Below are 27779 nucleotides of genomic sequence, written 5' to 3'. Positions count from 1 at the left end.
TCAGTTTTAATTTTTGAAAGTCGTCCGATCGGAATACAATATATTATTTAACTACCTATTAATTAAATAATTTATAATTATTAACTTTTTTGAGGCTCGAAAATATTATAAATATTACACAAGAATTTAAAATTAGCTATGAAACAAAAAATATTCTAAAAAAAAACTTTCGAAACGTCAAAATGGTGAATAACATAATTATATATATTTATATTTTGTTTTTGCAAGGACTACATCCATATTTTCAACTTTGCTTGAATTTTATGAGACAGTGTTTGACTAGAATACAAATCTTATAATATAACTTATGTCTTAATATATTTGTACAAGACAAAAATAATCTGTCATTAAGTGACCAATAGGTATTTTAATTTATTTTAGACTTGGACGAAATTATAATAATTTTTCGTTTAACAGGAATAATTTTTTCAATTATTATAAAAAAACTGTTGATAATTGGAATTAAAAACCGTATATGTGTGAAATGGGTAAAAGACCTCTCACTCAATTTCACGAACTTGCTGAAAATCTTAGCTGTTTTAATAGTTACTATTAGGGCTAGGATGTCGATGCATTGTGCATATACATTTCATATATTTTTAAACAGAATAAGAAGTTTTTATTTCGTATTTTTCGACAATTTTCTATTTTAATGTTATTTTTAAATTTTTTTAGAGCCATTTAGGTTTTTTAGGATATTAACTTCTAAAATCTGGGTTTTTTGTATTTTATTTAAAGATTTTTACTTAAAAAATTAACTTTTTAACGTGCTATAAAGGTTTTTACCTAATAGAATATTATTAATCGTAATTATTCGAACGGATCGTACGATGTAAAGATAATGAATGGTGATGAAAAAATAAACGAAAATAGTTCATTTTTTTTAGATTAAACTACTTTAAATTGTGCAGTCTTACAGACCGTTTTAAAAAATCAAATAAAAATGTATTTTTTGGTCAAAACTTTTTAAATAAAAAAAACATTTAAATGAATTTCATAAGTGCATAATTTTGAATTTTTATGGTATTTCGTTCCTGGCATTTCCAGCTCTAGTTACGATACAAACAAAAAAAAACAAAAGCGACTATAAATAACATAGGTATTGTAAAAAATCAATGGTCGTTAATAAATCTTATGAACAACGAATAACCACTATAAAAGTGCTTAAGATAATAATAAAATGTGATGCATAATAATTACCTCTGAGACTTTGTGAGACGATGTATTCTTATTTCTTATACCGACAAGACTTCTTTTGAGCACACGTAAAAGAAGAATGTCCAAAATTACTGTCCGCCGGCTATAGTGATGCTCGCCGTTGTCTGGAGTTTAGCGCATGTCTTTTTTTTAGCGCTCTCGTTGGTGTACAGCTCGCTTGTAGGAGTGTATATACCGGTATTAGGTTTCAATGTGATCACTCTATAATAATTAAACGTTGCAGTCAAGTTGTCAACATATCGGAGGTTCGGACATAATAGGGATTTATTTTTACTATGACGTTGTGAGCCAAAGTCGTACAACCGTAATTTACTTAATACTTTATATATGTAACTGTGATGGATGTATAATGATTTATAAATAATAGCTTTATTATACCGCAATGATTGCATTATATTCGATCAATTATCGAACTTTGTTGAGTACCCACTATTATTTATTTTACCATTTTTTTTAGATGGCCAATGCAACAAACCAATAAGTAATTTTTATTGAAGAGCTATACTCGTATTGTTTGGTTAGGTATAAACTGAATTTTTCGGATATTATTGAATAATAGCCCATTCCTTACATCATGTTTACCCACCACTTATGATTTTTATTTAATTCGTTTTCTTTTTCATATCTACCCTCTGGTTTAGAAAATACAATTTTTTTGGAAATTTATTTTTAAATACGTTGTTATTATGATCGAGTATAGAAATAATACTTATCAAATGCATACCATTCCATTTTAAGTGAATACGTTTTGCCATATATTTTTTAAATATAAATTATTACATGACTAAAATAAGTCTCTGTAACCGATCAGTGCAAAATGTGTAACATGTGTCAAACCTTCAAAAAATCTTTGTAAATTCTAGTTATTCATGTTATTAAAATGGAATTATCGAATACGATATAAATAACTTTTCATGTCAGAGATAATAATATTATTGTATCCTAATAAAAATAAATTCAGTATTATGTTCTTGTTTCCACAATTCATACCCAAAAATATTAAAATTAGGTAAAAGTACTATTGTAAATCTATAGATATTATAAATGTGAACTTAATTCAAAATTAATTTATTAATACTTATATATTTTTCAAAATTTCAGAAGTAATATTTTTTTTTTTAATAAGAGTTTGCAAAGTTCCATGTAAGTATCTACCGTGTAAAATAATACAACAGCACAAGTCGGTGCACACCATTGATGTCACGAGTGTCGAACGATGTTTGATCTAAAGAATATTTTTTTTGAAAAGACATCATTTTAGATTTTATTTCTTCTATACATTAAATTATTTAAAAATGTGTTCTTTTTGTTTTTGTTCCCAGTTATAATCGAAAAAGTAAATAAAAAATACTAATCTATAAGCAAAATCCGTCCTCCCAGTTTATTATTCTCTAAAATAGCTATACTATATTATATTATTTTATTCGTTCAACGTAAGACACTCACTATTTCAGAAAAATTAACGTTTTTGATAATATTTATTTTACACAAATAATTATAAATCTTGACAAAACAATATTTTCGAAAAAAATTATATTTTTCACAATTATTTTAAAGTTTTTTACTCTTTTGAATGACAACATACATTTTTAACAGTATCTGAATATTATTCGGAACATGTTAAATATATTAGCTTTCCTTAAGAAGACAGAACTGTATTATAAAATCTAATCAATCTCTATGTATGTATCAACAATTAATAACCTGTGCGTTGATGTTTTTTTAGCTCAATAAAAAAAAAAAGGACACATATTGTAATACTAATATGTAAGTTATTGTAATAAATTAAACATACTTTACATTTTTATATCTATATTTTAACATTTAATTAAATATTTTAATAAGTTAGTTTGGATCTTAATAATTTACTGAGATTTTTAACAATATCAATAATGTCATCGTTATCAATTTCGAGTAAAATCTGTTTCTCTACACTCATCAGCATAAAATACCTCCAATATCGATTCCGTTAAATTGTTTTACAGCCATGATTTGATGTACTTCAGAATTGAGAATGATTCTTCACATGCTACCTAAAAAATAAAACTTACGTCGTTATTTTACTCATATTATTACTGCACATTATTGATAAATTATGTTTGTATTGAAAATAATTTATTAATTAGTGTTACTTGAGTACATGGTAATGTAAGAAGATATTTGTAGGCTAAAGCAAGGTTTGAGTAAGCGTTAATATATAAATTATACAGTAAAACATTGTAGCAGCAAACTGAACAATTCATTCATGATTTATACATTTTTGAATCTTTCCTTCATTACTGTCAACATCATCATTGTTATCGTCATTAGTATTTTTTATGTCTTTATTAATTTTATATTCGTTGACCGTTGTAAAGACATTTTTTAATATTCCCAATTACCTTCAAAGCTTAAAAGCTCATTTCTTGACTTTTCAATTGTTATGAAATTATCAAAATATTTTAACACTTTACACAACTCAGAAACCTAAAATCTATTTTTAAACACCAAATGTAAATAATTTGTCATGCACGCGCGTCATGATATTAAAATATAAAATATTTATAATTTATATTTATAGTTTATACCTATTGACTATTTTATTTAATAATATAATAAGTAATAATTATATAATAATTACAAATTATTTTTGAGCAGCGGCCCATCCGGAAAATTCTCGGTATGCCAGTCCACCTCTGCATGGTATACCCATGTTAAAATTAAGTATTCATCCACAGATACTGATGATGATTATGGTAAACCAAAAAAAAACCGAAATTTAATATTTCCTCCGATGAAAGTGATGATTCAGGTAACGTGGTAAACTAGTAGATCCAAAATATTGCACTAGAAAGTACCTATAATTTGTACATATTGCTTTTATATTAATAAATATATTTTGGATATACAATAATGCCCAACACATTGTCCAAATCTTCTGCTACTAGTGTATCGGAAATACTCATTCCTACTTCAAAGGAAATCTTGTTCACTGATACAGTGGATCAGTGTACCTACTTGTACTGTACAGATTTATTGCCTTTCTCTACAACAAGTACTCTCGACCAATTGCCCTCAACTGTTACATCAAATGATGAGCTGCTGTCCAATTTTACTGAATTTGTATAGTAACATTCAACAGAATTAAATAGTAATAGTATTCAGCCAAGTGTTATACCTTCAGAATCGTCATTTAATGTACCTAGCTATTACTTATTAGTTATTAGTATAAAGTATTACATATTGCTATGGACTGGCGTCCCGCGTTAGACCTTGGTAAAGATGATAACGGGGTAATGCTATAGATTAACGCCTTTCACACGTCTTAAAGGTAATTACAGGGTAACAACAGGTCTATATAGACCAGGTACGGGATCTACACAATATATGAGGGATGCGACGTGTGTAATGATAATTAAGCAATTCAATCATTATTATATTTTAACCTAGTCTATTTCGTTTCCTGGAAATACTGTAACAATACTTAGCCACGTTTATGATTAATAATTCATCGGTGCATAGTAATCTCGAATAACACAATAATATATTTTCGTCTACACACATGACAACGTCCAGGATGCGGACTCAGGAAAATCGTGGGTCGTGGGTCGTTAGTATTTCCTGGAACGATAGCCGGCACCGGCATCCGTGGGAATGATACTCGTATCATGAAGGCTAGGAGAAGTAGAGGGTAGGCCTATATAGGAGACCCCCGAACAGCCTATATTCAGATGTGATTTGACCAGAACAGCCAGAGCACCTTCACGCTAGTCAGTCTTTTAATTTTATTATTTGGACTTAAAATAATTTCGATCAGTTTATTATTTAGACTTAGAAAATATTCGACTCAACTCGATATATTTCTGAACAATCTGAATAATACATCGTGACCGGTATTCTAGAGCAGATTATTCGAAACACAGTTTAAATTACATTTGTTTTCTATTCTAAACAATAATAAATACAACTTCATACCTCAAGCGTTGCAAATTAATTAAATACACCTCATCCTATTCCCTTCAACGACACTTGTAGTCGCTAGACCACTACAATATATTAAAGTGTATACTATTTTCTTGATAATTATGATCTGTTAACTATTTTACCTTCTTAAACTATAATTAATAGTGATGCTTAACTATTACCAGAAAAATGTACACAACTGGAATGTTTTTATAACAATTAGATTTATTCTCGACTAACACAACAATAAAATAATGCATTGTAAATATCCTAGGTCTGGCCTCAGGGCAACCTGCACCTCCGTTGCAGGTCTCCAACCAACTGCTGTACCGAACATTTGTAACTCAGGTGGAGAAAGGTTCAACAGGATAGGAAGTATCTTGAACAGAACTAAATTTAATTTCATTTATGCAGGGTATATTGTTAAATATGTACCTAAAAATAACTATTTAAAATTTTTTTTTAAATTATTTTATTATCAATGTAGTAACAAATAAATATTTTACTCTTTGCACTATATACAGCACTTAAAGTCTAAAGCGATATGTTAATAATAAGCTATATAATAGGTACCCAAGAATAATATAATAGAAACATTTTTTTGTTTTAACTTTTGTAGTCTAAGACATGTATGGACCCTCAACATATTGAAATTTTAGAAAAACTGAATCATTGAATAGTTGAAAATAATTTAATGTTAAAACGTCTATTGGCAAAAATTGAAATTAATGGAAACTAACAAAAAAATTGGTTCAACTGGAGTAGATAATATATACTTGGACTCAAAATATATTTCCCAATTTCCTACTAAAAATGAAGAGATTGTGTCTTGTATGAATGTATAATAAATTAATAAATAATATCTTGATAGAAAAGTTTTATGAGAACCATCGGCTGCATACGAACTGAGTCCCAGTATAACCTTTTATGACGAATTGAGTCTCAGGTTGTTTTAGGGTATAAACCAATTGAATTCAGTGAAATTGTAGGTATAATACTGAGTCCCGGTAAAATATTATAATATAAAATAATTATTATATTAATTAATATATATAACCAATATATATTTTTTCGTTTGATACAATATATATTGACGGGACTTTTAAAAGCTGCCCAATACAGTTTACTCAACTGTTTACTATCCACGGAATGAAAAATAATAACTACATGCCATTGGTATTTTGTTTACATTTGGACAAAGCTGAAAGATTCAATAATATAATATGTATATATAGGTATATCCGTGTGGAGCAGCTTTTGACGCGCTGCATAATTTTCGCTGTGTCTGGAATCTGGATGGTTATTTTATATTTTACCCAAAATAATCCTCGTACTCAATTCGTATACAATTAGTTTCCTAACTCCGGACTCAATTAGTATATGTCTCGTTTGTACCCGGGACTCAATTAGTATATTAATTTTTTCCCGTTCAGGTATGGGGACTCAATTAGTATACAGCGGAACCATTGGCGAAATAAATTTAGGGAACAACATTATCAGAATTTTATCAAAACTTATAAAGTCATAACCAACCAATATGCCATCAAATGCTCATGGACAGTCAGAGGCAAAAATATGGATACCAGAATAGGAGATTCCGGTTTAATGATTTTAATCTCAGAAGTAATAAATTATAATGGTTTATAATAGTTTTACTCTATTGTTGTACAATATAGCATTTAAAAGTTATATCTTACTAGTTTTTAATACATTTTATTTTTGTGTTTATAAAAATATTGGCTGATTGGCGACACACGTTTTTCTAGCAGAAAATACCAAAACTATTTCCAGCTATATTTTCTTTATATACAATTCTGTAAGGTCAGACATACATATTAATTTGTACAAGTTTTTCTATTATGATTTTTTATTGGAGTATTATTGATATTATTATTATTATTTTTAAATTTTATCATGCTCGTACTACACATTTTGATAATTGAATGGCAAAAATATAGTTATATTAAAGGTGAATTGTTTAATTGTTGAATTGTTTAATTGTCAGTTAATAGTTAATGATCTAAGCCCCAAGAATTTTATTAATAAAAAATTGCTAAAATCATGATTTTAACATCGCATTTTCAGAGTAAAAAAAAAAGATTTGGAAAAAGAAGTAAAAACAACGAAATAAATAGTTCTATTGCAAGTCAAGTAAAATATCCACTATTTCAAAAAGAAAACTAAACAAGAATTATTCTTATGACTAATGCCATCAATTATGTGCCCTAAAAATTTATAAAACACGTATGCAGTTATACCCTAAAAATTACCAAAATATGCTTTAAAAAAAATGTTATTGTAAGTAATATTCTATTTTTAATTAAACCATGTATTATTTTTTATAATATTATACTATAATACAAATTATTGCCAAAGATTTACAAAAATATAGTTTATTAATTTTAAAAAACATTTTCATATTTTTTGTTAATATCTGTACCGTTTGTACTACTAACTTCACATATTTTACTTGGCGCAAAACTTAAAAATATTTTTCCTTCTTCATCGGCATTTAAACATAAACACGTTAATACATGTTAATATATTTTCATAAATATAAAGTAGACATATAATTAAATATAGTATTTACTTGGGCCATTTTTACAAATTATTAATTTTGATAGATTAATATTAATGACAACAATTTTAATATTGTATTATGTATACATTTCTGTTACAATAAGCGTTTGATGTTCAAATTTTGTCGAAATTCCGAACATATTGTATTTTAAATTTTAATACAATACGCTTGTAAATTTAATTCAAGGTTTCTTATAAGTTATATTTAAGTTATATACCAATACATGTAGTTAATTTATAACATATTTATTTTTTTGGAATTATACCTAAATTAAAAATTGGTCGAAATGATATCTTACGAATTGCTCTTAAAAACAATAGAAACTAGCACAAAGTTGAAGTTTAAATATTTTTCTTACAATAAACCGTGTATTCATACATAAAAAAGAATATATTAAATTAATATTATCGCTTCACTCATGATCTAGAAATATTCATCTAACATTTGATGTTCATAGGTACATAAATATATAAGTATTCATATTTAGACTTTTTAAAAACGTTATACCTAGTTGATTACCAACTGTAAATAAAAGTGATTTTGTTGAAAGCATGAAGGTAAAAGTATAAGGACTGTTCAAAGTGTTAGCTTTGGCCTTTTGGTTCGTCTTAAAATGCTTAACAAATTGAGTTATCCTAAAAATAATGTTTTTAAATAACAATGAACACTTAGGTACCAGTGATTTTAAAATAATCATTTCGTACAATTATTCCATCCCTCACCCCATGAAAACCAATAAAACCATTCTTTTTCAATAAATGACATTCATTAATAAGGCGATGACGATGACCCCAAATAAAAAAGCTATACATTTATGTTTTTTATTTACACATAACAGATAAATGTCAAAGAGTTACGTCTTTCATTTTAACGATCTCTACATACACTTAATCTCGAATGAGATATTATTATTTTTTTTATACGTATTGCCATCCAATATAATACATAATAATTATAATGATGATAATACATATCATATACATAAGAGCTATATATTTTGTTCATTAGTAATAACTGCAGTTAAAGAAGCAAATGTTATTAGTAGGCATCATTTATTTGACAACTTGTAAGATTATCGAGTAACATTTTATCTATATCTATATATAATATATTGATGTGAAATATTTTAGACACATTCCATTTATTACATTTTTCGTTTGGCCAATTAATTTTTACTATACTATAATACAATGTTACATAAGAAAATCCCAGAAATAAGTATTTTTATCAACTTTATTCAGTCGTTTTTATTTTATGACGTAGTAAAATGTGTTTTTTTTTACTTTTTAGTGTTTGGTTGTTACCTAATTAATTAATTAGGTAAATATATGTCACAAGTTGTCGTTTATTATACCTACTTGTTTATCCTGTAAATACGGCAGTAAAGTAATTAGTAAGAATGTCATAGTTATTGAAAGAAAATTTAAAACTCAGATTTCTGTTCTTGAGTGTAAATAATAATAGAACTCAAAATTGTATTATCCTCTATTAGTTATTACTTATTACCGCACCTACTTTTGATTATTATTCACTTAAAAAAACATAATACCTACACATAAAATAAAAATTATTGAACAACATAAATAAGTGAGGCATAGGCAATCCATGTCAATAAAATCGTTAATTATTTTTCACTAGGTAACTATTTGATAAAATGTGTGATTTAAATCTTAATAGGTGCCTTACTAAGTAATCATTAACCATTGTCCATCATGAATTCAATAAACTACTGATTATTTATGAAAGTTCCCTATCATTATATCGTTTTTATTTTGTATAGGTAGTTATTTTCGAGTTAATTCTGTATGAATACTTTATATTATGTAGTATTAAAAAAAATATTTGTATTTACCAAATAATGTTCGATTGCCAATTTAATACTTATATGTGAGATTTATACATCGATTTATTGAAAGGGGTATTGATTACTTTTTTAGAGTCGGCAAATCCTCTCCATGTGCTTAGTTGCGTTTTGATTGCACCATTCCAGTTTTATAGGGTGTAAATGCACGTTTAATTTGATCTTGTTCGATATTTTATTGTTTCCAATTTGGTCGTACAGCCTAAATGTATTTTATTTAGTTTCGTCTGTCACGCACAACAGTTTATGCCCAAATAATGTTAATACACATAAAAATCATTCATTTACACATATATTATTATACGTTTATACGTACAATGTACATGGGATTTATAGATACGCACGACAAGCGTAAAGCGAATCGCACAATGTAAAAACTGTTTACAGTGTGTTAAAACAATCAATTCACAGTAGACACGTCATGTACAGCTAGGTACCTACTACCTAAACAATAACTTGTTTAAAACTTGCACTTTTACATATTATACGCGTTAGTACATATTGACTGTACCCAGAGCCTTATAGATATCCCATAATATTTAGACATTATTGCTGGAGACACCTTATAATTTTTCTTGTCTTTCATACGACAAAAACTAAAATCGTTTGATGTATGAAATTGTTATACTTTACGACTGAATGTCCAATTATGACAACGTTTATACAATTATAACATATTATAACATTTCATACAAATATTTGTGGAATTATCCTCAACTTTTTTTTTAGTATTTGTCATCAAAACTCATGTTATTCGAGTTTGTATTCAATTTTGTAACCTTAAGTATTCAGATTTCAGATTAAAAATTATACGCGTGTTTAACAACCAAATAATTTGGAATCGTTTGAGATTTTAAGTGATTCTTAAATGAGGAGTAGTAGTGTTCAAACAGATCCTCCTCTCCTGTCAGCTTAAACGAAAAAAAAAAGTTATTCTTAAAAGAATACTTTAAAACGCTTTAACAGATAGTTATGAGTGAAATTTTAAAATTGTTTTTTGTGCATATTTTAGACTTAGGATATTATGGAATAAAATTCTAGACACTTAAAAAAATGAGTTTTTAACTAACTCTTAGGTCATAGAATAATTTCACTGATATTAAATAAACATCCAAATATTCGATATTAATTATTTTGACAAACAATGTCTACAAGTACTATGTAATACATAAAGTATTTAGTTTTCAAGTAATCCTGTCCAACAACAGTAGTCTATTTCACTAATATGATCTGTTTTTACTTATCGCATACTATTAGCTTCGGTTGACATGATTTACTTTAATAAATCACTGCATACTATAGTAATGCTTTATTCTGCATTTGTTTTCATTTAATGTATTACAATTTTAAATTATGTTTGTTTAGGCAAATACCATATTTTATAGATGAAAATAAAAAATGCGAATATTATATAATATTAAGTATTTAATATTTTAGATTGTTTTAACATATTCATGTTAATACATGCAATTTTCACTGAATGTTCATATTCACATTTCCTTTTCAAAATATTTTGACTAGTCTTGAATTATTTATAGACATATACAATTTTCGATTGTTACTAGTCTTTTTAAAATTAATGTCAGAAATTTGGAAATGTAATACAATAGTCATGGTTTCTCGTAAATTGTTGTTAGTGGACATTAAAAAAAAGAAGTTGAACGTAAATCCACAATAATTTATTATGAGAGTTTGAATTAGAAATTTACAACATTTGTAAAAAACAAAGACTTGCAAATTATTCTAAGTCAGAAATGTACAAACTTCTTTTTTATGTGTAAGAGATTTGAAAAATTAATACAATATTCCCCTTAAGTTTTCTTACATCTAAAAAAGAAATTATCGAATCATAAATATATACATATATAAATGAAAATGTATATTAAAATTTAAAAAATATTAGTTATATGTATAACAGTATAACACGTAGTTCTTTATTTCGAAGTAGTGATAATGTTATAATAATGACATTAAATATTGATCAAACTTATAGTTTGATTATAGGGTCTACACACCGAGACATATTAAAGAACAATGATACAAACATAAATATGACGCCACTATTATAATTAAGTAAACACCATTTTTACAAATGAAGAACTACAAAAAAATATTATCGCTACGCTTAAACACTTATGTACAGACATTTTTCTCACAGAAAAAAATATATTCTCACTCATCTATTCTTGCTACACATATTATCTCATACAATACGTATAAATACAACATACATAAACCTGCAGCTACAATTTATAAAAATTATTACTTACGAACTTTATTGATATCATTTAAAATGCATGGTCGCCAGCACAAAGTGGGTCTACAAACCGAATGATTCTTATAGGCAGTTGGAAAAAAAAACAAAAATTTTGATTATTTATTTATTTTATTTTATTACATATTTTGCCAGGGTATCTTTATTTCTGACTTATATAAACCATTCTTTCAACCGGACATTAAATGTCTTACCTATTTTTCAATATTCTACCCAATATCGATTGTGAAATGTTTAGTCTACTTCTTGTTTCAAGTTGTTCCAGCTTTGGAAAGCGGCAGTACTTTTCTAAATGTCTAATTTGTCACTCAAACAACAGAACGTCGTGTTAAATTAGCACTCATGTTAACAACAATAATATAGGGCATACATATTAAAATAAAGCACACATCGAACTAGTAATAATCAATATAAATTAGTGTTCTATATATAACATAATCCTAAAGATTGACCAAGTTCAAAGCTTTTGTCATTTATTGTATAAATAATTATTTCCAACAAATAGTTAAGAAATTAAAATTCACAAATAAATATATCATGTTTTAAAATTAAAGCTTTGTAAATTTTTCTTGAGTACTTTTACTGATACAAAATACAATTATTATTATAATATTGTATAGCATTTGAACAAAATACATAAGAGGGAGGATGCATGTGTCAGTTGTTGAACACCTCTCACAATTAAATACATTAAAACGGAATGCCTCTCATTGGGAACAGATAAACGGGAAGCAGGAGAACCAAACATACTCCCAGAAGCACTTCATTCAGACAACATAAAAAACACAATTAGCTTTATAATTAAGACCAATTTAATCAATATTTTGTGACTCGTGATTTGTACATTAATATCAATGTAATTTGAGATAAAATGTGAGCATTTATAAAGTTGTAGCAGTCAATGGTCTTAGACACTGATGTTTTAAATAAAACAAAAAAAATACACATGAACATAACACTATACAACAGTAAAATACTATTGTCATTAAAGAATTACACCGCCTCCTCCAGACATGAAGTATACCTACAATATTATTCGAACGATAAATCCAATGATAAAAGCTTACACACTGTACAACCATAACATACTCGTTACAATAATTGTTTGTAAAATTGTATACAATTATATGATATATTTTAATTATATATGTGGCAAATTGTTGACCTCAGGTCGTGGGTGCCTGATTAAAAGCTAACAAGCAAAAAATTACCAACAGAAATATAAACTAATAGTTATATAAATCATTAGTGTACTGACGATTTTAGTTCGATTAGGGAACTCAGATTGACGACCAACCAGGGGGGGGGGGGTTGGCCCACACATCCTCTACCGAATATCTCAATTATTAGTAAATATCACACCCACATTAAAATACAAAATAATTCGAAATGCAGATATTTATATTTGCCTTAACCCATACAATTTTGTTTTGAATTGTTGAATGTATTTATATAATTTAACAGTTTTGAAGTAATAATAATGTGCTGCATGACGCTGGTATTCGCATGTACCTATGAAGCTTAAAACGTAATAAAAAATTTGAGCTAAAATCAGTCATAAAAAAATATGGGCTTGTAATCTTGAATTAGCTACAATTTCAAAATTTAAAATTAAGAACTTTATATATTTCTAACAAAAATTATTCATTATTTATACTTGTATGCGTTTTCGACCAATTTTAGTAAACATTTGTATAAAAGAGTCAGGAAAAAATAAAATTAAGGAAAAACGAGATCTCTAAGCAAAACCTCTAAGCAAAGACGCAAGGTTGCAATAATTTATATCAAATATAATTTGTCAACTCTTTTGACTTACTTCAGGGGCGTGCTCACGGGGGGGGGGATGAGGGTGTCATATCCCCCCCCATGAACTTTTTTTTATGCATTTTCTTAAGTTTCTTGCTAGTTTCGCTTTTCTCGAAAAAAGAGGTAATGCATAATTGGTTTTAATTTTTAAGTTGTATTAATAATTATTATCATCAAAGATATAAAATATATATTATAGTAGTCAGTAGATACGCATACACAATACACATCTGTGAGTAACATTACGTTATCAGATACCAATGGACTATTATAACATTAAAACATTTCAGTCCATTATGTTTCGATATCTATGTTATGAACGCGCTATATAACATCGATATATCAGTACGACAGTTAGTACAGATTATATCCATCTAACGGACCAAAATAGTTCGTTCCGGGATTCCCGTCACAATCTATTGTTATCAATAACCGAGCCAAAATAAACTAATAACTGCGGGCCATCGCGCCCATCGGCCATAGACTGTAGAGTACTTACATAGTTACATCTATCTCTGACTAGTCTGACTGACCACGACAAAATAAAAATAATATATTTTTTTTTATAATATACCTAATTTATTTTGTCGTGATTTTGACGTTTGATCGTACCTCGTGCAGTCGTGCGTTTTGAAATAATAATTTTCATATTTTCATAATAATTATTATTTATTAATTATTACTATACTATTACAATTATGTCAAAACGTAAAATTAGTGATTATTTTTCTAAAAATACAAATCAAGATGATTGTGAACCAACTTCTAGTAAAAATTCAACAAAAACACCAAGTACACTGAATGAAGTAAGTACCCAATACTTAAAATGAATTTACATTTTAAAGTTTAAAAAACTTGGATAAAATGTACCTACTGCATCTGTTCCAAAATCTTTTTACTAACACTATGCAATGTGGTTTAAGATGTCGAATATTAGTGAAAAAACATCAGTTTTGGTTCCGGTTTTGAATTCAATATCACAATCGCCTTCAGTGTCAGTATTTCAAGATCAGGTAAAGTTTTATTTACTATAAAATCATTGTAAATTATATCTTTTACAATAATATTTACAGTTTTGCAGTTTTTAGCTATGCAAATATGCAATACTAAAACTTATATTTATACACATTACAAATGCCTAACTGCTTAAATATTTTTAATAATTTCATATTTTTTAGACTGAAAGTATGCATGCAAATGAAAATGATATAAGCTTATTCGTAAACTGTAGATTATCAGATGCTGATAAATTTACTGTAAGTTTAGACTTTATTGCTGATAAAAATAAACTGTTCTTACTACCTACACCTAGTGTACATAATTTTTACTGTTTAGGCACTTAAAAATGTATGGTTACCATTGCCAACATTTGAGTTTCCTTTAAACCAAAAAAATAAGAAAAGAGGTTTAAAATTCCAATATAAATGGTTGCTTCAATTTAATTGGCTTGCTTACTCAAAAATAAAAAATGGTGCTTATTGCAAGTTTTGTGTAGTATTTTCAAAATGTGGTGGAATAGGGAATCAGCCTTTAAATAAATTGGTATTAGAAGCATTTGATGCATGGAAAAAAGCTCTTGAGGTAATACAGTATTTACAGTTTTTATGAATAAATTGTTTATATTATTAAGTGTGTTTGATGTTTTAATAGACATTTCGTAAACATTCAAAATGTAGTTACCATAAGTCTGCTGTTCTTAATGCTGATCATTTTGTTAGTATATATACAAAACAACAACCATCAATTATTGAGGCTGTTGACACTGATAGGTATGTAAATAAAATACTCAATCATAATATTAAATTAAATAAGTTATAATACAAATTAAGAATATTTTTTTAGATTAGCTAAAATAAAAGAAAATAGAGCAAAACTTATACCTATAATTGAATGCCTTATATTATGTGGACGTCAAGAAATCGCTCTAAGGGGACATAGAGATTCTGGAAAAATTAATGTCAATGGTCAGTAATCATTAATGAGTATCTAAAATCTATTTTTAATATTTTTAATATATTATTTTATCAAACTTTTTTTTGCAGATGATTCAATTAATGATGGAAATTTCCGTGCTATTCTCAGATATAGAGGAAAAGGAGATGAATTTTTAAAAAAAAATCTAGAAAATGATTATCGTTACAAATACATTGGGTCCAAAATTCAAAACGAAATGATCATTGCATGTGGAGATATAATACAAAAAAAAATAGTAAAAAAAATAAATGATTCACAATGTTTTTCAATACTGGCTGATGAAACAACAGATATCTCAACTAATGAACAACTAACTTTATGTGTGAGATATTTGGATACTCAAAATAATATATGTGAAGATTTTTTGCAATATATAAAAGTAGACAGTCTTACTGGCATTTCACTTTCGTCAGCTATTATAAATGGTTTGTATATTATCTTAAAAATGATATAAATATATAATTTAATTTATCTGTTTGAAATTTAAAATTTTAGGTTTAATTAGTTGTGGAGTTCAATGCGATTTCTAATTTGGTCAAGGATTTGATGGAGCAAGTAACATGTCTGGGAAGTTTAATGGCGTTCAAGCGATTATCCGTGAACAGTATCCTCAAGCAATATATGTCCATTGTGCTGCCCATTCACTGAACTTGGCTGTTTCTACTGCAAGCAATATTAAGCCTATTCGAAACTGTTTAGGCATATTGGAAAAAATGTATGTGTTTTTTAAAACTCCAAAGCGTAATAATGCATTGTTAATTGCAATCGATGAAGGTGATTTTGAACCTAAAATCAGAACACTTAAAAGACTTTGTGCCACACGCTGGGTGCAGCGTTATGATGCTGTGAACGATTTTGTTGAACTATTCCCTTGTGTGGTGGCTGCATTAGAAATAATTACAGAATGGAACGACAGTACTGCCACTGATGCTGCCATATTATTAAAAGCTATTGATAGTGAATTTTTGATCTCACTTCAAATTACAAAAGTAATTTATTTATTTTAATTTTCTAAAAAATAAAGTTTTAAAGTTATTCTTATAATCTTGCCGAGGCTATAATTTCAGCACTTAAGAATATTAGGATTAATATTGAACAAGAATTTAATAATATATTCTTAATGGCAGAGGTAATCAAAGTCAATTAATAAATTTTATATTTAATTTTTATCAAACCATTTCTAAACACAATATAATGTAATTTAGGAAATGGCTATAGTTATCAGCTTAAATCTATCAGTGAAAAGAATTACAAAAATACAAACCAATCGTGCAAATCCATTTACAGATTCTGATAATAATAAAATATCAAACATAAATGTTGAACATTATTATCGAACTACAATATTTATTCCATATTTGGATTTCTTTATTGCACAATTAGAAGAAAGATTTACTGCACACAAAACTATTTTTAAAGGTTTTTCTTTTTAACTAATATTTAGTACTAATTATAATTTTTACTAATTTATAAATTTAAATAGGATTTGAGACTATTTTTTCAAAAAATCAGTTCTTAAATGCAAGTGAAATTGAATCCTTTAAAAATCTGGCAGAGTTTTATTCACCGCATGTAAATAAAGACAACAGTTTGGCTGAACTGAAAATATGGCGAACAAAGATATTGGACAATTCTGAAGTCATTAAAACTGGCCTAGATGCTCTTCAACTCTGCAGTTCCTCTATTTATACAAATTTGAATAAGTTACTAAAAATTTTATGTGTCCTACCCGTTTCAACATCCACCCCAGAAAGAACGTTTTCAACATTAAAGAGGGTGAAGACATACACTAGAAACTCAATGCTTGAAGTACAATACTCTTTAACTTATTAGTTTAACCGACATTCAATATTTACTTGCATTTTATTTTAGGACCGTTTGAATGGATTAACGTTGTTGGCAGTACATAAAGATACTAGCATTACTCCAGATGAAGTCTTGGATGAAATGTCTATGAAGCCAAGAAAACTTGATCTTATACTTTAAGTCTTTAGATCTATACTTTTATTATGTCCGATTATAAAAAATAAAATATTTTATAAAATGTTAATTTTGAATATGATTAGCTCTATATCTAGTATTATATCATATAATATATATCAACCTATTTCTAAAATATCAATATATAAGAACATTTTGTGTACATGACAATAAACAAAACAAGATACAGTTTATCCCCCCCCATTAGAAAAAGCTGAGCACGCCCCTGACTTACTTACTTTTTTATTTTGTGTTATCTATGTACATTTAACCATATTAGATTTAGAGCGGTGTGATGGACGCATTGATTTTATAAAAGTTGTTTTTTGGATTTTTGGATTTAGATTTTTGTTTCTTTGTACACGATAAACAGTCACAAAAATGCTTTAATTTTAAACTTCAGTATCTTTTCCGATAGGAAAGTGAATCTAGTTGGTGCATTCGGAAGTTCAACATTTAGTATGCCTAACAGTTTTCAAAAGCAACAGAAAGAACAAACAAAATTGAGGAAAAAAAGGAGTGCTTACACAAAACCAGTCTTTGGAAAAATCGATTTTGATTCTTAGTATAACTCTAAAACAGATTACCATAGATACATGAATTTTTCACAAAATGTTAGTGATACCATACACCATAACATTTTTAAAATATTTTGACTCATGTTGAACTATTTGTAGTCATATGGATATGATATGTTCGATTATTATTAGTCTTTTTTGATTAATGACTAAAACTTGAAAATATAATACAAGGTTCCTTATAATTTATTGTAATTGGAAGTTTAAAAAAAAAGTTGAGCGTAAGACCACAATAATTTTTTATGAGCGTCTGAATTTCAAAATTTTTTCAAAATATTTAAAAATCACCAAAATTTATAAAATTATTTTAAGTTAGAAATTCATAAAAATTTTTCATTTCATATCTAAGATTTTAAAATGTAATACAATAATACTTATAAGTTTGCAGTCTAATTTCATCAAAAAAAAATTCTACTGGAAAGTCAAATAACATTTTTATGAGCGTTTGAAGCTGACATTTCTACAACATTGAATATTCACTAGATTTCTAATGTACCGATTTTCTTATTGTGTTGTAATTCAAAAAAGAATAGCTGTAGGTACTGGAAATTTACACCATATTTTTATATTATCAATACATATACTTGATAACGTTTTCAAAATATTTTGACTTGTCTTAAGCTGTTGACGGACATTTTCAACTTTTTCTTAGTTTTTTTCTTTAAATGTTAATGTAATTTAATTTCTTTGATTGGTCAAAGAGAGTGAAAATTGAATACAAGGCTCCTAATATATAGTTAAAATATCAGTAGAAATGTATTAAAAATACATAGGCGCCTTTTTATATTATAATCATTGAAACTTCAAATGTTGACAAAATTTCTCAAATTAAAAAATAATTTTGTAGTTAAAAATGTATTTAATGTTCAATTTTTATAGCTAAGGATTGAAAATTTAAAACAGGGTTCATCAATCATTGATTTCTAATTTAATATCATCCATTGCAGCGGCCTTCTAGGCATCTAATGTGCAGCAGAGTGACATCCACTTACACGCTTTTTTATTTATTTAATGTATCTAGAACTTGATATTACTTAATCGTAGGTAGGTATTAGATAGCAAGGTACGCACAGAAAAAGGACTACAAACTTAATAATTTAATACAATTGAAAAATATTCAAAAATACACCAAATACATCAAAACACATCGTACACATTAAATATATCAACTATAGCAAATGCGCATCGTGAATAATTACAAATTAATATTTAATTCTTGAAACGCGTCCTTAATAAACGGTAACATTGTCTCGCTTGTTGGCCGAATAAGAATTTCAGAAATCTGTAAAAAAAATTATATTTAATAGCTTTTAACTAGTAGTACATTTTTCAAACAAATATGAAAACGTCAACATTTTCTACATACAGAAACACATGAAAGCTTATGAAATCGTTATAAGTCATAACACTCATAAGTATTTATCAACAACTCTTATAGAATTTCAATTTTTAAATTGTAATCATATTAATATATTATGTTATAATTTTAATTATAGTTCATATAAGTTTACGTTAACGTATTGTGGTGAGGCCAAAGCATAAACAATTGCATCAGCTATATTTGAAGGTTTCAACATTGGTGCACCGGGAATATGATATTCAACCATTTCGGTATCTACTAATCCCGGACTGATACTCTGAAAATTACAAATAATTATAATTTTTAAATTTGATCTAGAATTCAATTGTATTGTTTTAATAATTCAAAACATTTATATAATAATATTTAATAATTTAATTGTTTAAATAATTCAGTATAATATTTTTTCCTATATATTCAAAAATTAATTAATTACAGTGACTCTGATTGGCAGGTTGTGCAAAGCCAAAAGTTCTCGTAAACTCTCAGTTATTGAAACGCTACTAAACTTGGTCGCACTGTAGACAGACATGTTGGCCATTAATGTTGGTGGATAATGGCCAATGTCACTGAAAAAAGGCATAATTATTTAGAAGTCGAAGCATTATTACTGTTCTAAAAGGTGATGTAAGGCAAACAAAAACACACATACATTGAAAAATTAATACATTCCTCACTCCTCTCAGAATCTAAAAGTGTAGACGTTTTTACCTATTTATATTTACTATGTGACCGATGATTTTCAACTCCTTCATGATATTCACGGCTTCTTTACTGCAAATGCTGGGTCCTAACACGTTAGTGTCAAACATCAGTTTCCAGTCATGTGGGTTTCCTGATCAGTATAAAACTTAATAACATGAATAAATTGTAGTAATAACTAATAAATTATGTAGACAGTCGCCATTGGCATTAACCACCAATTAAATATTAATATTATTGATTTGTATATGTATAAAGATATAAACAAAACAGTTAAAATATATTGATAAATATTGTAAAATATACCCAAAAAAGGATTAGTTTTTTTTTTTTTAAATAATATACATATAAATAAAATTTTAAAAACAATTAAATTTACTATAGAAATAATTTTCGCTACAATGATTAATGACGGACACATTATTTACATTATAATCATGTTCGATTGAATTGACATACCTTTGTAGGTTGCAAATAAATACAATATACTAAATTTTTTTTTTTTTTTTTAATTTCAAGGAGAGAGCCCTCGGTGACATAGGCCATTGGGTTTTTTGTGTTGTATAGGTTTGTATTGTAGGTTTTTTGGGACGGTAGGGGGGAACACGTGTGTGTTTGATTTGGCAGAATTTCGAATGGGGCACCCGTAGGTTTCTGCCATGCCCCGGGGGTGGGGGATAGCAGCACTTGTTCTCTGGTCACCGCGACTTGTCCGGAGAAAATTGCTGCCCGGTGGCCGAGGATCGAACCGCGACCGGCTGCGTCGCAGCGGACGCGTCAGACCACTCGGTCACCTCGTCCCCCAATATACTAAATTATTAATATTATAAGCACCTACCTATTTTATTTATTTATAAAATTTAATAACAATTTTGATTTCTTGTAACAATCTATGTTATTTTATCTCATAATCAATAACGAAAATAATAAAATACCTTTATTATTATAGATACAAAAATAAATTGCAAAGTTGTAGAATATAATACATAGGTAGTAACGTTGGGGCACTAACATGTTTTGAGGTCAAGCATCGGCCGACATCGCTAGCTCTCGGATGGGTGACCACCCTGGATTTTAGTGACGAATCCTCGCCCCGTAAACACGTGTTCCAAACCAACCGTACTTCTCCCGCAATAAAAACCGACTGATAACCTTCAGGCTAATGGTCTTAGAAGTTAAAGCCTTGACTCAATAAGAAAAAGAATAAATAAACTATAATACTTATATAAATAATTATAACATATTTATACTGATGCATTTAGGTACATACACGTTTTCTATACTACTAATTTAACTACCTATTATATTTAAAATTTTAACAATTAAATTGAACAGATATTTTGCGATTTAATTTGTATGGTTTTCATGATTTCATATAATTATTTTTTTTTTGACTTCAAACACAACGAAGGTATGTAGTTTTAATATTTTTTTAATACTAGAAGAAAAACTTACGTCAGATTTGGTATTACATTTTCAAGTTTTTTGACCTAGCAATAAAATATTATCAACATATGAAAAAATAAATTTAATAAATTAAAAAGCCTCTAAATTGCTTAAAATTATCACAAAATATAATACAAATAAAATCAATAATTTAATACATATTTTCATTATAAATATATGACGATTATTTAATTAATAGTGAAATCTTTTAAGTTTCAATAGGTAGGTTAATAGTTTTTAATAAAATAGCGAAAATCATTAGATATGATAAATTGTTACTATGCGTTTGAATATCAAATGTGGTCAACGGTTGAACGTAAATCGCTCATAAAAAATGTATTTCAGCTCATCTTCCTTTTTTTGGTTTAAGGAAACCTCATGAGGAATCTATTGCATTAAACTTTTAAACTTTAGGTATTAAAATTAAAATGTTATGCATTTTCTAAAACAAAATAATTTGCAAGTTTTTATGATTTTGAAGAATCAATTAAGCATTTGAACAAAAGTTCATTATTTAAATGTTCATCAAAATATTGTGACCATATTTTTATATTTCTTAATTGGATATAAGAACAACTTATAACTTATAAGGAGCATCGCATTTAGTTTTTAAGCATTTTCTCTCTTGAACAAAATTGTTATCAAGCATTAAATTAAAATGTCAAATGTCTATACCAAATAAACAGTTTTAAATTTGACGGTTGTATTTGAATAACAACTACATCCGATTTTTCTACTAGAAACCATACCCGCAATTGTTTTCTGCTACCATACTTACATACTTTAAAATCTAAACACAAGGATACAATTTAAAAAAAGATGTGTGAGTTGGTAGTGTTTGCTTTAAGTTTGGGTCACTGCAATGTATGTGTTTGATTTAAGTTCAATGATATTATTCCTATCATTGTATACGAAAAAGAAATCTGAACGAAAACAGTCTAACAGTCAGTCTATATTACTAAGTACATTTTATGATATTATTGTTATTGATATAATTTATTTTACAATTATTTACTAGCTACTTGCCTAAAGCGTCACTACTTTTCCAAACTCCAGCGTTGTTTACTAATACATGGACCGATTTCAACGTGCTCTTTATCCATGAGAAAGCTTCTTGTATGTTTTGTTCTGAACACAAATCAACAATGTAGTAATGAAATTCACCCGGTTTTCCGATCAACTCTTTTCGCAACTCCTGCATGATTCAAAAACCATTTGATAATCGTGGCGGTTTAAAGCGTTTACAATTTGTAGTAATAATTGAAAATTATTTACGAAAATGATAACTAAATATATAGGCAGTATCGAATCTAGTGGTTGAGGTGAGAAAGTAAGGTTCCTTACTCAGAGTCCCATACATAATATTATGAGGGTGATTCGATATGTATTACAAAACATAAAACCAGCAAGTACATTTTTTGAAAAATAAAAAATATTTGAACAAAATAGAAGGAAGAAAAAAATAAATAAAAAGGTCTATAATGTCTAATTATAATTTCATTATTTAGTTTGTTATTATTACAATATAAAGAAGTAGAGATAAACCTTATTAATTTATATTGACTTCAAAAAAAATATAGTATTATAAAAATAAAATAAAGTATTAACCCAATAATTGTATATTCGTATATTTAAGATTGAACCCTGAAAAATAGTTTTGATTAGAGGTCGGAACTTAAAGAATAATAATTGTTTTCTAATAACTTTACACGATGTTCGTTTGAATTAAATGTTTTGAATCAGAGATTTATAATTGTAGTGCATTATCTAAATATTAGTAAATGTTTAGGTATTCGAAAAAGAAGTAACATGTCATTAAGTATAAATGTCTAATCCTTCAGCCCCTTCCAAGACTTATATTACCTACCTATTAATGTAATAGTATTATTTTTATATTTTTTGTTTACAATTCTTATTAGGGTGGTTCTCTGGTATAGATGAAGGAAAAAAATTGAAAAATGTTTAAGTCACCCCCCTCAAATCGGTTCCACTACTAAAAAAATGCAATTAGAAAAAATTTCGGACAAATTGATAAACTTTGCCACAAAAGCTCTGTTTCAATAGTAGAAAAATGTTCAAAATCGTTAGTTTTTTTAATATTATTAATCATAACTCTTAAAATAATAATTTTACAAACAAATTGTACATACGTTAATTATACAGTACCATTATTACAATAATTTGATTTACAAACTTTTTTTTTTTACTTCAACTTTTCAAATTATTTGAGTTTAAATTAAAAAAAAAAAATTGTAGGTTTTAGTTGTTTGTCACAGTATTAAACAAAATGTGTTCTATACCATATAATGCGATTTAAATTAATATAAACCTATGTACATTGTATCTTCTATATAATATACATTTTAAGTAATACTGCATGTTGTATTCTATACGACACAAGAAATTATTATAATAGAACTTCGTAAGGAACGTGATAAAAAAATACGTCAAGATTATAATTTAGCAAATGAAGAAATAGTACTTGTACACTGCAATGGAAAGATTCTTCCCGTATTAATGGGGAAAGGATTAGTTGATAGGCTTCCTTAGTCGCTTGGTTAATGGTCACGAACAACTCCTAGGTGTCCCAGCATTAAATACTGAAATTGGAAGTAATCAAGCTAATGCGGTATACCAAACGCTTGTAGACTGATGTTTAACTGAAGATGTACAAGCTTTTTGTTCTGATAATACTGCATCAAATACAGGACGTTTAAATGGAGCTTGTGATTTACTAGAGCAATTATTAAAACGCGAAATCGTATACCTACCATGCCACCATCATATATATGAAATAGTATTAAAAAATATTTTCGATGATCTCAAATTCAGTGGAACATCGGGTGCAGATGTGGCTAATTTTAAAAGATTCCAACTAGCCTGGGTAACGATGGATACTAAAAAGTTTAATTCTGGGATTGAAAATTGTATTGTAATGGGTTCTGTAAATGACGTTTGTGATGATATTATTAAATTTTCTATAAATCGACTAGAAGAAAATCACCCAAATGATGATTACCGAGAGCTTTTAGAGTTGGCGGTAATTTTTCTAGGTGGCTACTTCCTAATCGTATCCATTTTAAGAAACCAGGTGAAATTCATCAAGCCCGTTGGATGGCCAAAGCTATTTACAGCTTAAAAATATATTTATTTCATGAGCAACTTCGGTTAACAGTGAAAGAGGAAACTGCATAAAGAAATATTTTTATTTTTATTATTCGACTATACATTAAACTTTAAAGTATGGTTTGATGCACCCTCTCCTATCAAAGCACCTGTACAAGACTTAACTTGTACTTAAGATCTTTGTAATTATACTGTAATAGATAAAGACATATCTCAGATTGCAGTTAAAAAGTTCTTTAGTCACCTGAGGTATTTGACGGCAGAATAATGTGCATTCCTTTTTTTGATGAAGCTGTTTCAATCGATATGAATAGAAATATGGTAAAAGCTCTTAACAACGAAGAAAATACATCAGAATTATTATCAACTACACAACGAATAACAATATCTCCAAAAAATACTAAAGAACTATTAGAAAAAGAAATCGAGGATTTTATGTGTAAAAACTAATAATCTATTTAAGCGATTTGCAATCAACACAGATTTCCTAAAACTAGACCCGTCAACTTGGAAGAGAAATGAAGATTTTCAAAAATCAAAAGTTATTTTTAAAAACATTTTTGTTATCAAAGATGTCACAGAAAGAGGTGTAAAATGAATAGAGGAATATAATGACATAATAACTAAGGACGAATCTCAAAAACAATATTTATTACAAGTTGTTAGCGACTACCGAAAAAAATTCCTAGACCACAAAAAAGAAACGCTTATTGTATCATTATAAATTGAGTGGTGTCAATATAAATTAAAATGTATTTTATATAATTAACTATAGTCCTAAATTAGTTATTAATTATTACATATAATTAAATTAAATTATTTGTCTTCGTTGTTATTTCAAATACAAAATCTATAAACTATGTACTGTTTTGATACTCATATTCGAATACACCTACAAATTTAATATTTAAAAATAAAACACATATATAACAAATTATAATACATTTAATTTCCTATAATTAATGTTGTTGGAATTTTATTGCAGAATTTTTATTTCTTGAGTTATGATTGGTAAAATTAAAAGAAACTGAACATTTTTGTAATTAACTATTTTTTAGAAGTTTAGAGCTTTTGTGGCACTGGTTAAATTTAATCAATTTGCCCGAAACTTTTTTTGTATGCTCTTTTTTAATAGTGGAATAGATTTAGGGGGGGGGGGGTAATTAAAAAAAAAAATAACATCGAAAATTAAGGACCACCCTAATACTTATGTGTAGCTTGTAGAAACTGATACATGTACTATATTATAGTCAGTCTGTATTGCAATTAGATAGTTGTAAATCCAGGGCTTAATTTTAAAAAAAAAATACTGTTCACCTTTATAAGAAATTTAAACGTAATTGAATTTTTATGTTTAACGTTATTAAAATCTAAACGTTTATACAATTCTCCATTTAACGTTATGAACAGTTTAAACATTATTTAAATTTAATTTAAACTTAAACATTTTTTTAAATTGTAGCATTCATTTTTATTTTTTAGAACTTTAGAAGCGAACACTAGTCTTGACTCTTGAAAGTTGGGGTATATGCATCCATGACAAATCAATTATGATTGTATAATCAACGATTTCGCCAGCTAAGAACGCATGAAAAATAATTTTTTTAATCTTTTAAATATTTAGGTAATTATAATATAAAATATATTATTATAATTTTTAGACACATAAAAAAATAAACTCTTAAATTCTATTTATGTCAATATTTTTAAAAAATATTTTTAACTATAGTTAACTTAATTATTTAATAACTAATACAGATAATAAACCTATAATATTTCTTGAAATAATTTTTTTTGTGAGAAAATCGGTACCTAATGGTTTACACACCCTGAAATTCACCCACCTCGAGTCTGTCTTCTCTCCTGGCAAATCCGACGACAATCATTCCGCTGTCAACCAGTCGCCTACAAGTGGCCGCTCCGATCCCCGACGATGCACCCGTGACCACGGCGACTTTTCCTACCCATTTGTCCATTTTCGTTGAAATTATATGGTTTACGCCTCCGTATGTCTGCTGCAGCAACTAGTTGACGGTTGTTAGTATAATAATATAATATTATTATTAGGGCTGTACATTTAATGCACTAAAGAACCTTAAAAAATGCATTAAACATGTCAAAAATGCAAAAAATATGCACTTAAAAATTAAAATGCAGAAAATCCAATATAAAATGCCAACAATTACAGTATAAAATTCTTTTAAAATGGTTTTTAATTTAATTTTAATTCTAATATTAATATTAGGTACAGGATATTTTACATTAGTACATTACATGCATAAAAAAGTGTTTATTTAATAAAAATAATAATAATGAAAATGTTGGTTGAATTTGAATTTTCCGTACTTAATGCTATTCACCTGAAACATTTTTAAAAATTTTAGAAATAAATAACTTACAAATAACTTATGTAGTTATCTAGCAATTGCCTTATTTTATCGACATACCTATATACAGCCTGTGTTCAAAAATACATTTTTTTCAAGCATTTTTGCCGTCAATTGACGGAATTTGATTAAAAATGCTGGAAAATGAACTAAAAAAGGAAAATATGACCTAAAAATGCACGAATATGACCTAAGCAATTTAAAATGTCAAAAAATGCAAAATAAAAGTTGCGTAAATGGATTCGCAGTTACATAATTCAAATTGTGTACTTACAAAGCTACGTTTCACAATCACCAAAATAAAATGCACTTTATTACAAATTCACAGCCCTAATTATTATATATTATATTATATGGCTAATACCTACTAATGCAATGCGAGGAATAATAGATACGACCACCTACGCCTGTCGAACTCACTAGGTATTTACGGACGAAATAATAATGTAGGTACTCTAAAGTTCAAGCGTTTTGTTATCATATTAACATGCGTTGTACCTACGCGCAGTACCTATGCACGAGTGTTCTGAGTGTTTCGTCGAT

At 27.5% G+C, this 27779-nt stretch overlaps 4 protein-coding genes and 1 pseudogene across 11 annotated transcripts in view; 3 read left to right on the top strand and 2 right to left on the bottom strand.

Moving 5' to 3' along the window:
* LOC111039576 (histidine decarboxylase) overlaps nt 1–1398 on the bottom strand; it is a 29526-nt gene extending 28128 nt beyond the window's left edge. Inside the window, exon 1 of the mRNA XM_022323144.1 lies at nt 1201–1398. The gene's annotated coding sequence lies outside the window, so the exon portion shown is untranslated. The remainder of the gene's footprint in view (nt 1–1200) is intronic.
* A 1437-nt stretch (nt 1399–2835) lies between these two features.
* LOC111039568 lies at nt 2836–6005 on the top strand (annotated as a pseudogene).
* Nucleotides 6006–14381: 8376 nt separating this feature from the next.
* Nucleotides 14382–16187, top strand: LOC111039567 (zinc finger MYM-type protein 1-like). The gene is made up of 8 exons (XM_022323125.1): nt 14382–14489; nt 14607–14696; nt 14862–14939; nt 15019–15264; nt 15334–15452; nt 15550–15647; nt 15726–16082; nt 16153–16187. Exons 1-8 carry the CDS (start codon nt 14382–14384, stop codon nt 16185–16187), a joined length of 1131 nt encoding a protein of 376 aa, XP_022178817.1.
* LOC111039566 lies at nt 15973–17643 on the top strand. The gene is made up of 5 exons (XM_022323124.1): nt 15973–16082; nt 16153–16646; nt 16863–17076; nt 17141–17433; nt 17530–17643. Exons 2-5 carry the CDS (start codon nt 16218–16220, stop codon nt 17641–17643), a joined length of 1050 nt encoding a protein of 349 aa, XP_022178816.1. The 5' UTR covers nt 15973–16082; nt 16153–16217.
* A 1646-nt stretch (nt 17644–19289) lies between these two features.
* LOC111039573 (farnesol dehydrogenase-like) lies at nt 19290–27727 on the bottom strand. 8 transcript variants are annotated; one of them, XM_022323132.1, is made up of 8 exons: nt 27511–27687; nt 27297–27405; nt 26694–26943; nt 22750–22918; nt 20287–20410; nt 20012–20144; nt 19727–19852; nt 19411–19497 (listed from the first exon to the last, which is right to left on the bottom strand). In XM_022323132.1, exons 3-8 carry the CDS (start codon nt 26823–26825, stop codon nt 19411–19413), a joined length of 771 nt encoding a protein of 256 aa, XP_022178824.1. In that variant the 5' UTR covers nt 26826–26943; nt 27297–27405; nt 27511–27687. The 8 variants fall into 8 exon arrangements, with proteins under 8 accessions (XP_022178822.1, XP_022178824.1, XP_022178825.1 ...); XM_022323133.1 differs by lacking the exon at nt 27297–27405 and having other exon boundaries at nt 27605–27727; XM_022323136.1 differs by lacking the exon at nt 27297–27405 and having other exon boundaries at nt 26694–26873; nt 27605–27725.
* Nucleotides 27728–27779: the final 52 nt, after the last annotated feature.

Source organism: Myzus persicae, unplaced genomic scaffold (genome assembly GCF_001856785.1).
Source record: "Myzus persicae strain clone G006 unplaced genomic scaffold, MPER_G0061.0, whole genome shotgun sequence".
Taxonomy (NCBI): Eukaryota; Metazoa; Arthropoda; class Insecta; order Hemiptera; family Aphididae; genus Myzus; species Myzus persicae.
The sequence above is the reverse complement of the archived record's forward strand: the minus strand, read 5'-3'. Positions and strand labels throughout refer to the sequence as shown.